The following is a 13,274-nucleotide window of genomic DNA, read 5'->3' as shown; positions in this document are numbered from 1 at the left end:
AGGGACACAAAAATGGCTTCTATTCCTTTTCTGTGGTGCTGTTTGTAATTTGTCTGTCATTAGCAGCATTTAGACTGGGTGACAGGCAGAGGAAAAATGGGACAGGTGGTGAAGTATTAGCCTGACTTTTCATTTCTTCCCCTGAGCGGTTTTGAGGTACAAACATACGGAATGCTTTCAGACGTTTCTTACAGAAGATCTTGTTTCCATCCTCCCCACGAGTCACCCTTAGGCAGAGCTCTGAACCAGCTTATTTGAAACCCTACCTAGCTCTCCGCGGCCACAAATCTTCACTGTGTTTCCTCTAATCCATGAGGTCGCATTCTGTACTCCGACCGCGCCATGTACTCTGAGGCCTGACCTGGTGAAAAGCAACAGTTGCTGTCGTTCGTTTATCTGCTCTGACCTCGTCCCCTCTTGTCACCGGGACAGAACTACAGAGAGGGAGGGGGGAGCAGGGGGGTGGGGTGTACCAGCACTCCCATTTCCCTGAGCTTCTACCCCACTTGTCATTTTTATAGGAAGGAATGTGCCCTACTAAGCTGGTCTGAACTGTTCTGTGAAGACGCCGTGCTTCAAATTACATGACGAGCCCTGGCAGGGGTTTAAAGTCATAACCGACCTAACAAAACGGACAAAAGGGGTCCTCTCATTTGTAACTGTTCTTAGCTGTTGTCTGCCAAAGTATTTGCATTGCAAAGGCAGACTGAGGGCACAATGCAAAGAAGAATGGAGTGGTAGTAAAACAAGGAAAGTGATTGGTTTAATGCACAAGAACACAGGGTTCACTCTGGATGCTCTGACACTGCTCGTATGGAATTGGAGTGGGGAATTGCTACTAAATGCTGAGTTTGTGTTGGATGCTAACCAGGAAAGGCCCTTTGCCTTGCAGTGTGATTCCAGCAAAGCATTCCCATCCATCCAGAATACGAGATCTTCTAGACACATGTATAGTACATGGAACTTTTGGAAGGCTGTAAGGAAGGCAATCATAGTAAACTATTCCCCCACATACTTCTGTGCTCTGTCTGGAGAAGTAGCTACTAAGTAGTTAAAATTTTATAATCAAGCTGGGAACCTGTGTTTGAAGCATACATGCCCAGTTTCAATTTAAAATGAGTCTGTAATGCCATTGCTAATGGGGGACAGGCCTAGCCCAGTCACCACCTGCTTAAGACCTGGAGGTCAAGTTTAATCTATACCAGTCAGCAAATGGTTGGGTTGGTGCGGCATCTGGGAGTTTGGTTGGATTGAAAATTGATATTAACTGCTGCCCATCAGATGAAAGTGTGAAGCTGTTGTGTTCATGCTTATCTCTCCCAGTAGAAGTAATTTCATGGACGCTGGAGGTTGCGTCAGTCCTGTTATCGTGGTTTCTTTGCTTATTTTGTTTCTTGAGAATATCAGCCTGGTAGGTTACTTCCTCACCTAATGTGGATCCTCTTTGATGCTTAAAATCTACATTTCTCCTTCTGTTTTTGGAGCAATGTGGTTCTTCCATCCTGGTTTTAAAAGCATCCTTGATCATGCATTAGGAGAAAATGCACTGCCTAATTTGAAAAGTAAAAATTAGGCTGATCCCACCTGTGTGGCCGAGTAGGGCTTCAGTAAACTCCAGGTGTGAGGTTTTTAGTTCTTTAGCGACAGACTTCCATGTGCAAACATAGTTTGTGAAGGTAAAACACCCACATTGTATCAGCAACATTTTTCCCAACACCTGCTGTTTTGTTTCTTTGTAACCATTCAGACTTTACAGCAGGGGATGGTGACTTGTGCAATTGCAGTGGGCACATTTCTCCCCTCTGATTAATCAGAGCATTCTGATTGTAGGTGCAATTATAGGATTTATTCTGACCAAACAGTTAGGGTAGATTCTGCTCAGAGGATGTTGGCAGTGACATGTCTCTCTAAGTTTATGTCAATATCTGTCAAGCTCCGTCTCCCCACACTCCACAAGCATAGAAAGAAAATATTTCTGTTCCCGGGTTTGAATTCTCATCTGGTCTTTCCTTGAAGTCAGCGTTGTTAGTCCTTGTGGAGATCACTCGTAAGTTCTTTAATGTTGTTTCTCACCAGTCACTACATGACTACATTTTTTTAGTTTTTCATGCCAAATTGGGCTCCCTGGCTGCTATTCTAATTACCTTGTAGGGAAAAAAAAACAAAAGATTTCTTAGTGTGAAAAAAAATCTGCTTTACCTACTGTAAATCTGCTTTACTTGAATAATCTCTTAACTAAATAATCTCTTAAATTGGATCCTTTGAAGATGTTTATTGAAAATGATGTTCGGTTGTTTCACCAATGAAGAGGATCTGTCAATGTTGGTTTTAAGGCAGTCTTAAACCCCTTTATTGTAATTGATTTCTTAAATACTTCTAATCGCATCTCTGCAAGATGGGTTTTGTCATTTGGGTTGTCTGCTGTCTGGTCTGAGTTTTTCTTTTATATAGGCTTTTTAATTGACGACAAAAGCGATTTATAAACCTAATGCGAAATAGGCGTATTTCTGGTGTACTAAGGGGTTTCATGTAGGGGATGTTAAAGTCAGTTTTCCACTCGGTAGCTAAAAGTACATGCGTGTACCCCAGGCGCACAGCCTCTGTTCTGTTGCAGAAGTGTCTGAGTGCTGTCAAGATGGCTAGCTTGGAGGTCCTCTGCGGTTTAATGCCTGTCTGCTCTCCAGTGACGCTCTGTGCAGCTATTACTGAGACCTGGATTAGTCCTTCACTCAGTGCCACAGCATTGCTGTTTGCACTGTGGGCCTGGCCTGCAGTATAAAACCCACATGTCCTGACCTCTGATGTTTCAGAGGGCAGCTGTTTGTAACACTGCTACAAGGATCGCAGGAGATTTCTATTGACTAGCAGTCAGCAATTCCAGAATTGTTCTTTACAAATAATAATCACAGCTTTTTATTCGTTAAATGTTTAATTTGTCCAAACCAATTATCCGACAGTAGTGTGAAAGACTGCCTTTATCCCTCCCCTCCCGTCCCCGTCCCAGAATAATAATATTATCCAGATTATGCACAGGAAAGCACATGTGAAATTTAATTTTCATCTACAGCCCCAGTTCTGTTCTGTGTGTACAGCTCTGCCAGGTCTGTGATTGTAAGGAATTAAGGCATGGGCCTTGTGATCAGGATTCAGGCGACAGCCGAGCACCTCGGAGCTCTCCCCTTGAAGAAGGTTTCAATAAACAGGTGCGAGAAATGTCTGCTTTCAGTGCCTGCGGACTCAGGTGGGACTAACCGCTGCTGTCACAGTGGGGAGAATGTCAACCCTTTGATCAAACGCAACAGGGTGATTTGAAATTTAAAAGCTGTGGCACTCTTGAGAATATGAAGTCTGCCTGTCTTGCTTTGCAGGGACGAAAAATTAAATTTCTCTTAACTTTGCACTTTTATCATCTGTACACTCAGCTCAATTTAAATTCAAATTGAGTAGGTTTTTGGACCAAAAGGGTGTTGCCTGACAAGACGAGGACCGCTTCCACTGAATAGGGATTTATTTCGTGGTTTTAAAACAGATCATGGTTATAATGGAAACAGCGATACAACTGTGGATTTGTCTTTTTTTTTTAAAAGTTGAATACAGATTTCGTCTTGCAGTGGGGGCTATCATGAAAGAAGGTTACTGAACAGAGCTCACTTACATGGCAGTAAAAAAAAACAACAATTGGATACTTCTGGAATTTGTGTAGCTGTGGAAAAAGTGAAGAAATGAGGGAGATTTGCAGTGTTTCCCTTCCACAGAGCACATACATAGGCCAGGCAATGCAAATAAAATCTGTTATCCTGCAGTTAACACCCTGTGAAATCCATGGGTGACGTGGAAGACCCTGACTAAAGTGATTTTCAATGTGTAACCTTGAGATGTCAGTAAGGCACTGAGACTGATCCTAAACGATTAATTCAGTAATCAAAGTACCAACTGCTGACTGTTTATAAAGCACCCCCTAATTATGTGGGATTGTTATGACCAATTAGGAGTAAATGCTTATAGTATGTTATAGATGTTCAGGCACATAGTGAAAATACAGAGTTTAAGCTAAAGGAAGTTAGATTAATATTGTCTACAATCTGTCTGCATGATGCAGGACAGCTTAGGATTGGATCAAAGAAAAGCAACAAGGTAAATACACAGACATTAGCCCAGCCATCTGGAGGAACTTTAGCCTCTAAAAGAGGGCACTATAAGAGGACTAGCGGTATTTTTCACCTATTTTATGTTCCTACTCATGCGCAAATACAGCCTGAAATCTGATTAAACAAATGGACCCTGTTCTCCAGATGCTACCTTTGTTTTAATCAGTTCAGACTGAATGCTGCTCCATTCTGCACACTTCAATCAACCTTATAATATTGCTTCATCCTTTGCTCACAAGACTCATTTAATTGGAAATTTAATTTTAATACAACTGTTGGGCAAAGGCTGTTCCTTTGTGCACAGCAGCACACATTTTTAGTGTGCAGCTTGGCAGGAGGGGCTGACAAAGAGAAACCACAGACCTGGAAACACCTAGACTCTCATGCACTGCTGTCTGTGCCAACTGGCAATGAGCAAGTGAGGTGGGATTTAATAAAAACTGTTTTTCACTTCATTTATCACTATGTGGCACAAGATCCTTTGCTTACATTTTAGGATACATTAATCCATGGTGGAGCCTGCCAGGTAGAACTGCATTTACCCCTCAGTATGTTGTTAATTGATCTGTAACGGCACTGACTCTTTGTTTAGGTGGAGACCAAAAATAAATAAACACATGAATGAAGTTGTAGTGCATTCATATTACCTTATAGATTTTTTTGTAATAAAACACATTACTGAATGGTAAATAGTAGGGACATCTTTCTTTTGCAGAAGTGGGTCTATTTTTCTAGGGGACAGAGTAATAATCATCAATATTCTCCAAACTAGGTAATCTGTTTTTGTTCAACCACACTGTTCATTAGAACAAAACTAATTGTAACAAAAATAAAAACACAGATTTATGTTTATGTGGGTGGAAGAACCTGAGAAAAATGCAGACCTTGACTCTGGCCCTTTGTAGTCTGCTTGTGTTCTCATTATCTAGACATGCTTTGTACGGTTTTCTTTCTTCAAAGAATGCAGTTACCTACACCAGCCCGGGCAAAAACAGTAGACTTTAAATTCCACCAAAGGCACCTGGAGGAGATGTTCACATGTAAAAGATCACAAATACTCCTGCAGGTCAGAAAAACAGTGCCTTTAGCTGTCTGCTTCAGATTGTAGTCAGTCATGAGATCATAAGAAAGGTAATTTATGAGAGGAAGCTAGCAGCCCGTTTGGCTCAGTAGGTTGAGTAGATAATTGATGCAAGGATCTCATTCAGCTGTTTCTTGGATAAAACCCAGGATATCAGCTTCAACATGTGACTGGGTCACTTCTTCAATACTTCCACAACTCACTTATGTTAAGAAGTGCCTCTTGTTCTCAGTTTTAAATACACTTCCACATAAAGTAGTTTCTACTTGTGTCCTCTGGTTTGTGTTTGAGTGTTACTTCTTAAGAACTGAGCTTAATTTTGTCAATACCTCTGTGGACTTCGAATCCTTAAATCAAGTCCCCTTGTAGACTACTCTGTTCAAGGCTAAAAAGGTTCAGTTCCTTCAGCTTATCAGTGTAGGAAATACAGTTCAGAAAATGTTTTAGTAATTAAGTCTACAAATTATCAAGGCTGCACATATAAAGAGGTACTGCAGACCCTGCTTGTAAGGGACTAGGTCTGAAACATTTGTGTTGTCATCTTTAGCTTGTCGTCCCCCGTTTGTTTGTTAAGAATAGAGCCGGTCTCCACAGCCCTCTCTGCTGCATCGGGGAGATTTTTCAGTGAGAGCGCAGAGCAGGTCCACTCGCCACCTTCAAAGAGGGGTGTAAGAGATTTAAATCCTGTTCGAGGGTGGTGACCAAAACCACAAGCCAGTAGTGTCCTGCAGCTGGCAGCTGTGCCCCCCCCCCCCCCCCCCCCCCAACATGGCCCATTTCTACAGCACATATGCTTTCCTCGCAAGACCTTCACTCCACAGAAAGTACTAGGCATCACTAAGCAGGAGAAAGTAGTAATTGAGATTTGCCAGCTGACCTTGGAGGCATAATGCCCTGTGGTGCCCACTGTCGGCTGGTGGCATTACTCTGATTGGAGCAAGGGAGCTCCAGTCAGCAGCGTTCCTCCTGTCTTCTCAATGGCCACTTATAATAAATGAGAATGCAATACTATGGCCCACTAGAAAGCAAAGGGTGACGGGTTTGTGACACTGAATGCTATAACCTGTCTTTTCCAACAGCGTTTCTGGACTGTGAGATTTAAAAAATGGTGACACCTGACAAATCGACAAGAAACGTCCCCAAGGCTGTTGATCCCGTATGAATCGGTGAACTGTTCATCTGTGCAGAAGGAAACAGCAACAACAGCAATTTATCCTGTGTCCAGAATAACTCAGTTTTTGAAGCTGAAGGTGAATGAATGTTTCAGTTCAATGTCAGTATTTCCTGAAGATGTCATTTTGTAACAGTTCAAGTAGGTAGCTGTGTCAGCGTGCATAGGCTGCAAAGGAACAAGTAAAGGTTTATTCCATGCTGAAAAGAAACGAGACACAATTTTTCGTCTGTGGAGCCTTCAAAGGTGGTGTCAAACCTGAGGAAGGCTCCACAGCCGAAATGTTGTGTTTCTTTTCAGCATGGAATAAACCTTTACATGTCATTTTATAACACTAATGTTTCCAGGGACTCAGAAAATATTAACAAAGAAATGTTTATACTGAATCCTTAAACAGCTCAATAAAACATGAAAAAGGGTGTAACTGAGACAGATCTTAAGCATACTGTATATGGAGGAACCAGCTTTAAGTCTTTAAGTATTTTTGTTATTGTTATTATATGTCCAACCCATACAAAATCACACACTGCTTTGTCTCCCCATTGCAAGTTAAAAGATGAAATTTTTTTTTTCCTTGTGTCCGATAATGTCCTTGTATTTTGCGAGGGTAAGACATTGGTGGTGTGATGTTGGTCCTTTTATTCACACACTTCATTGCAGAAGTGAGGCTGTGGCCTCCTCTTCCCTGGCACACTGATTTACTGTACCCGGACTGTGTTGAATCCAGAAACCCGGAGAGGAAAGGATTCATATTGTGCATGCTTTAACAACATGTTTAGTATTAGGTTAACTGAACACCCAGAATAGGTTTTATAAACCTATGAGATAAAGCTGACAAAAGAAAAGCCTTAGTAAGATTTAATGGAAAAGTGTTCCTACAAATTAAGAGTATGAGGGAAGGTATGCTTGTATTTAAGGAAACAAGATATTATTTATGGACTCCAAACAAAATATTATTATATCAAATCAGATGGTTTTGATAATTTGATCAAGCAGTCCTCTGCTATGGGCATTAGGGAACCTGCTTGATACATCTCTAGTCCCAGAAATATGGTGCATAAAGACACTAGTGCATCACAGGCTTCAACCCTTTAAATTTCCTTGGGCGGTTGTATGAAATTGCCATCTCTGAACATTGTGAAAGATAATGTTTATATTTACACTGTATGTCACTGTGTTGAGTAACTGTTTTTGGGTTGTATGACACCAGATTTTGTGGATACTTTCCCAAACTATTTTCAAATTCAAGAAGAGATCTTACAATAGTCAGGTGAATCAAGAATTGCCCTGTAGAAGAAAACTGATTTTTTAAATTTTATTGCTAAAAATAAAAGGATATGATTATTAAAGGGCAGCACGGTGGCATAGAGGTTCAGTTCTGGACCTGGAGTGCTGTCTGCGTCAAGTTGGTATGTTCTCCCTGTTTTTTGTCATGGATTCCTCCAGGTATCCAAAAACATACTGGTATGTTAATTGTCTTCTGGGAAAATTGGCCCTAGTGTGAGTGTGTGTGCGTGTCAGTGTGTCGGTGGACTGGTGTCCCGTTCAGGGTGTAGTCCTGCTTTGCTCCTCAACCCAAATTGGAAGAAGCAGTTAGAAGATACATGGATGGAAGATTATTAACAGATGCGAATGACCACATTGTTCCACACCCGTGCTGATTAAGCTTTCAAAATACTGTAGGAGGCACTGCAGTGAATAGCTTGAAAATGGGAGTTTTGGTCATTTGAAACCTTTTTAATATTAATACCAGGGCTCACGAACTCTTAAGTGACATGGAGTTTCAAGAACAGACTTCACAAATACACTGGAAACTCACTTCAGGGGCCTGTGTGAGATAAGAGCCCAACATTAGGAGAGACTTGGGTAAATTTACCAAGCAGGCTGCAAGGGAAGACCGGCCTGCTCCTGTCCCTTCTCATCTTCTCTTAAGGACCGATGACGCATGTTCTGGATGACTGAACCAAATCCCCTGAGGACTTTTTTCGAATGCGTTTAACTGAAGGGCGTGCTCTTCCTGTGCCGCAACGAATTCTTCATGTCAGTGCTGTGGTACACAATCCCGCCAATTCAAACTACTGCACTGTTCTGACCGGAGCACGATTCTAACCAGCGCACAAGAGGCGGATGTCTTCGGGTAATAAGTGTAGGTGGCACGTTAGCCAGCAGATCCATGTGTTTCAGACAGAGGTCAACCGTGAAATGTTGCGATGAGGGACATTTACATTTACGAATTGCTTAACCGTAATTGCATCCAGGCAATATCCAGGGGTTGTTTTCTGAACCGGTGACCGTTCTTCAAGAATGTATGTGTCAGTTACAGAGATATGGTGGAACAAATAATTAAGGTGAGTCTCTGGCATGTGCGGCATGCGAGGTAGAGCAGCTTCATTCGTGGTTCCCCTTATCTTAAAACCAGTTGAACTGTTTGTGGATTTCAGGAGGTGTTTACTTAAGGTATCCTATGCTGTTAACCAGATGGGAGTTTTTCAGGTCGTTTTTTTCTCTCTTTCGTGACCCGAGGGCGAATTTGTGTTTTTCAGAGAGAGGAGTCGAGAGCGACACAAATCCCGCAGTAAAGACAGTCGCTCAGAGAAGTCGGTCACCATCAAAGCCCCGCCCGCAGAGCCGCTTCTTGGGGATGAGTCCACACGCGGGGAGGAAGTTCAGGTGAGTCGGACGACACTTTCCAGTATTATTGATATCATTATTATTTCACAACAGAACTTTGGAATTTTTTTCCCCAAAATTCAAATGATTTGCTTGCCCTTTTTGTGAAAAAGGGCACCTAGCATTATTCAAAAATTTAGTTATTCTTTGAAATTCAGTTTACAGTGAGTGTTAATTTATGTTTATCCTGTAGCGCTGTCTGTGGTGTTCCTTGAATTCAGCATTTTGGGAAGAGGTATTCGTTCTGCACTGGATATTTAAGTTAAAACTTGCTGGACTAGACTGAATGTGGCAGGAACGTATTTTAAACTAAATTGGCTAAAAGACCGCTTGGCCCTGTTGACATCCTAGGATGATTTCATACGTTTAACACCTAGTTTTGGCTTGCTTGCTTGTCAGAAGGGTTGATGGTAGAATGCTTCTTTGTTACCCTGCAATCTTTGAAATAGCTTTTACATGTATCAGGCTTGATCACAGCACCAAAAGTTACGAACTGTTATGGAATGTTATGGAATATTGCTTCAGCATATAGAGCAGCGGTTAAGCACCATGCAGAGCACCTAGGAATGGGATGCAGGCATGCGCCCTGCCCACACAGAATTTCCTCTGTACTATGTGGCAGTGAGTAATTTCCATTTTCATATATGTATCGGTAAATTTTCACGGAAATCGGAATCGTTGAATTTACGGTGGTTTTACGTTAATTTAAATTTGCGCGAAAAGTACAGTGTTGAGTAACACAGGGAGAGTCTGTAAATGATGAATAGATATTCTAATGGTCAGCCTTTATTAGTCCGCTGCTGGATGAAGCCCCTTCAGTTCTCTTCCATGGTCCACTTGTTGCTGCAAACTCATTGACCTCCAGTCTGACTTCCAGGCCCTCCTGGTGTTTTCTCCCTTTGAATCCTGTATACTAGTGCCCTCAGATTAACCCATGCTTATCACTAGGTTTCAAGCCTACTGAACATATTTATATATAACAACAATGAGTGCTTATCAATATTTATTTATACACACGAACACACTAACTGGCCAAAATATGACATACCCCAATAAAAAATGAGCTATCTCTCATTTAGTAACCAGTTTATAGTCGTTTGAAAGTGTGATGGAATCTCCCATCTCTCTTCACAGCTGGAGTGATCCTCAATCTTGTAGCAAACTGCTGGAACTATTGGATTTTGTGCAGTTCATTCACACACACCACTACCCACAGCGTAAGAGGACACATCAGTCTGCCAGAGGGAATCGAGTGGGCTGCAGATATGCGCCATATCCAGCCCAAGCTGTTCCTGCCACACTCTCAAGCCCCAGCTAGCTACTCTCTGGAAAGTCGCCTGTGTTTTGTCCAGCAAGTGTCTTAGGATTATTAAAGCAATAGACCACCAAACAGCCATGGGACTGTTCACTCAGTACAGAGCTTGACGACTCAGTTCTCAGTTGGAACTCTTAATGTGCTTAGATAGAAATTTTGCAGCTGTAAATAGATTTCTCTGCGCGTGTTTTCCCTCAACCAGGATCCCAAAGCCATGGCAACATTAAAACGGTTACTGGGGCTATGGATTTTTGGATACAAGCAGGCAGCTTTTATGTGGACTGGTCAGCTGCCTGCTGTATGATCATAGCTACTCTCCATGAAATTATATGTGTATCTTTATCTTGGAATCAGATTAAAAGAGATTGAGGGTGATTTAAACTTCCATATGGATTCATTTTAATGGGTGTTGTTTAACAGTAGCAGACTAGGGACTGTGAAGACCGCTGAGTCTGAGCCACATGAGGTCAGGTTTCAAACAGGATCAGCCGCAGCCTGCAATAGCTGGCACCTCTGGGCTGGGTCTCGAAGCCCAGCAACTCTGTTTTACTTGTGCTTACATCCAGAATGGATATACTGAACTAGGTCAGGGAACTGAGCTCCACTGAGTGCCCTGAAACAACTGCGTATACTGCCAGTTTGGCATTCAGAATGGGCTGTAGAAGAGCACAGCACTCGGGGAAACTGCTCGGTTTTGCAGGACAAGGGGCAGTGTTCTTATCCTTCAGGAGCAGATTGGATGCCAGAGCAGCTGCTGCGTGGTGCTGACGGGTCTAGATTGATGTGGCTTGATGGCGATGATGTGTTTCCTTTTTCAGGGTAGAGGTTTGGGGAGTTGGGACTAGCTCTGATATTCCCTTAAGGTGTGCTACAGCTAACGTCCATTTTGGAGTCGAGTGTGTTTTAAGATGTGATCTGTGGACTGACAGGTTCAGATTGTCAGACTAGTGTGGGGTGAAAGAGTAGACTGACGCTGTTGTGAAGCCTAGAGCAGTACAAATACAGGATTATTTAAAACTTGACACCCAGAAAACTAGTTTTATTTCTGCGGTAGAGTTAGCTGCTCTTCAGTTGGGGAAAAATAATGTCAGTAGTACGATAGTGTTCACCCCAACAAATGTGACAGTGCCGTTTCACCATCATATGTCATAGTTTTGTATTGACAGCACATTTGGCTGGGATTTTATTGTATTTTTTCAGATTACATTTAGAGTGGTAGTCTGCAAGGAGAGGAGCCTCTGGGTATCTGAAACTGAATACTCTTTAGTTTTCTGGGACATTCAGGATTCTCTTGCCCTTTGAATACTGGAACACCACCTTGTTCTACATTACAGAGAGGGTAGCATCAGGAGAAGTCACAAACGCATGTAACAGTAGCAAAAAAATGCAGTTGCTTAACCAATTAAGTGTCAGGTGAAATAAATAAAATTATCAGTTCCAGTGGGCTTATCTGATTTAACCCTAACTCTCATCTGACATGTCTTCTGGAAGACTAGGCATACAATGAAAAGTGCAGTGCCTGATGCCTTCCCCCAACAAAATGTCAAAGTACAAGTAGCTGAAATGCTGAACAGTTTGAGCAGTGTTGTAAACTGTGCTGAACGGTTTAAATTAAAGGGAATGATTCTACCCAGTTGGTTAAAACGTGTTTATTATTATAATTTGCAACACATAGCTTACACTGGACTTCAGCTAATGGGTTTTCATTTCATATAAAAACGTTTTTATGAGATAAACTTGATAATCCTGGCGAAACTTGGCAAGTAGACGTAAACCAACTAGACACATCTCTCAGTGCTTTTCATTGCAGCTAAGAGACTCAATTGGCTATCGTAAAGGAAAGTGCTTTCCCCTGATCTGCTTCTTACCTCTCTAATATGTAAACAGTGCAAGTCCTCTGCTGGTCCTGAAGAGTTTCATCAGTATCTACCAGGTTATTTTAGAGTCATTAGGGTTGGAACTAAAGAGGAACTGTCCCGTCAGTAGTAAAACAGATTGATTGTGATTTTGTGACTCTGCCCAGTGGAAACCTGCTGCCAGGTCTGGAATTTGCCATCAGTGGGTCAGAACCTCGATGTAACGAAGCCCTAGGTCAGTAACTGATTTGGTGAAGTCATTTCCTGCAGAGTCCGGATGAAATACAGGAAGACCCTGTGGCTGTCCAAGTCTAGTTGTGGAAATCGCAGAGCCAGCTTGTCTCATTAACACCTAGTGTCCTAAGGAAGGTCACTTTTTATTATGAAGTACCCATGACAGAGTGACAGTTAAATAGTGTCAAGAGATCTTTAGACTTCAACCAAAGGAGCAGGCCTTTTTTTTTTTAACAGTGATCTACTGTAAGATAAATCATCTTGGTTTGGCATTGCTTTTAGACTTAGTCCTGTGATCTTTAGTTCTACCCTATAGGCCCAACACCAATGCTTCCTGTGCCCTAAGAATATATCCATGGTACAGAGGTATATATCTCCTGCTCTGATAAAGAATGACGTGGCTATATTAATGCCACAGTGCACCGGAAATGTCTCAACAGCCTTATGAATAGAGAAAGATTTGACTTATACTTCTAATGGAGTCAGAAGAGCGTCATATCATAGCAGTGCACCACTGACTAGGCTTGCCCCTGCTCAGCTCCTGATATCTGATGAAAAGTTCCCCATACTTCTGCGGTCTTCAGGCCAAATTCTGGATCATCCCTATTTTAATAGTAGGTGGATCTCACAGTGGGGTGGTATTATTCTTTTTGTCATTGGAAAGTCCACCCTTTAGACCTCACTGCAACATTGGGTCTGCAGCTTCGTTAGCAGGGAGGTGACTTCCTTCATATCTGACATGTGGAGACAGTGCCCAGATTTATCATTTCTGTTCGTCTGTGTGTTGAAAATGCCCACT

At 42.1% G+C, this 13,274-nt stretch overlaps 1 protein-coding gene across 1 annotated transcript in view; it reads left to right on the top strand.

Annotated features, from left to right (window-relative positions):
• vangl1 (VANGL planar cell polarity protein 1) overlaps positions 1-13,274 on the top strand; it is a 62,593-nt gene that overhangs the window by 15,005 nt on the left and 34,314 nt on the right. The window contains exon 3 of the mRNA XM_088914897.1: positions 8,944-9,070. Within this exon, the coding sequence (XP_088771023.1) occupies positions 8,944-9,070 (127 nt within the window). The remainder of the gene's footprint in view (positions 1-8,943; positions 9,071-13,274) is intronic.

Source organism: Atractosteus spatula, chromosome 4 (assembly GCF_055471065.1).
Source record: "Atractosteus spatula isolate fAtrSpa1 chromosome 4, fAtrSpa1.hap1, whole genome shotgun sequence".
Lineage (NCBI taxonomy): Eukaryota > Metazoa > Chordata > Actinopteri > Semionotiformes > Lepisosteidae > Atractosteus > Atractosteus spatula.
The sequence above is the reverse complement of the archived record's forward strand: the minus strand, read 5'-3'. Positions and strand labels throughout refer to the sequence as shown.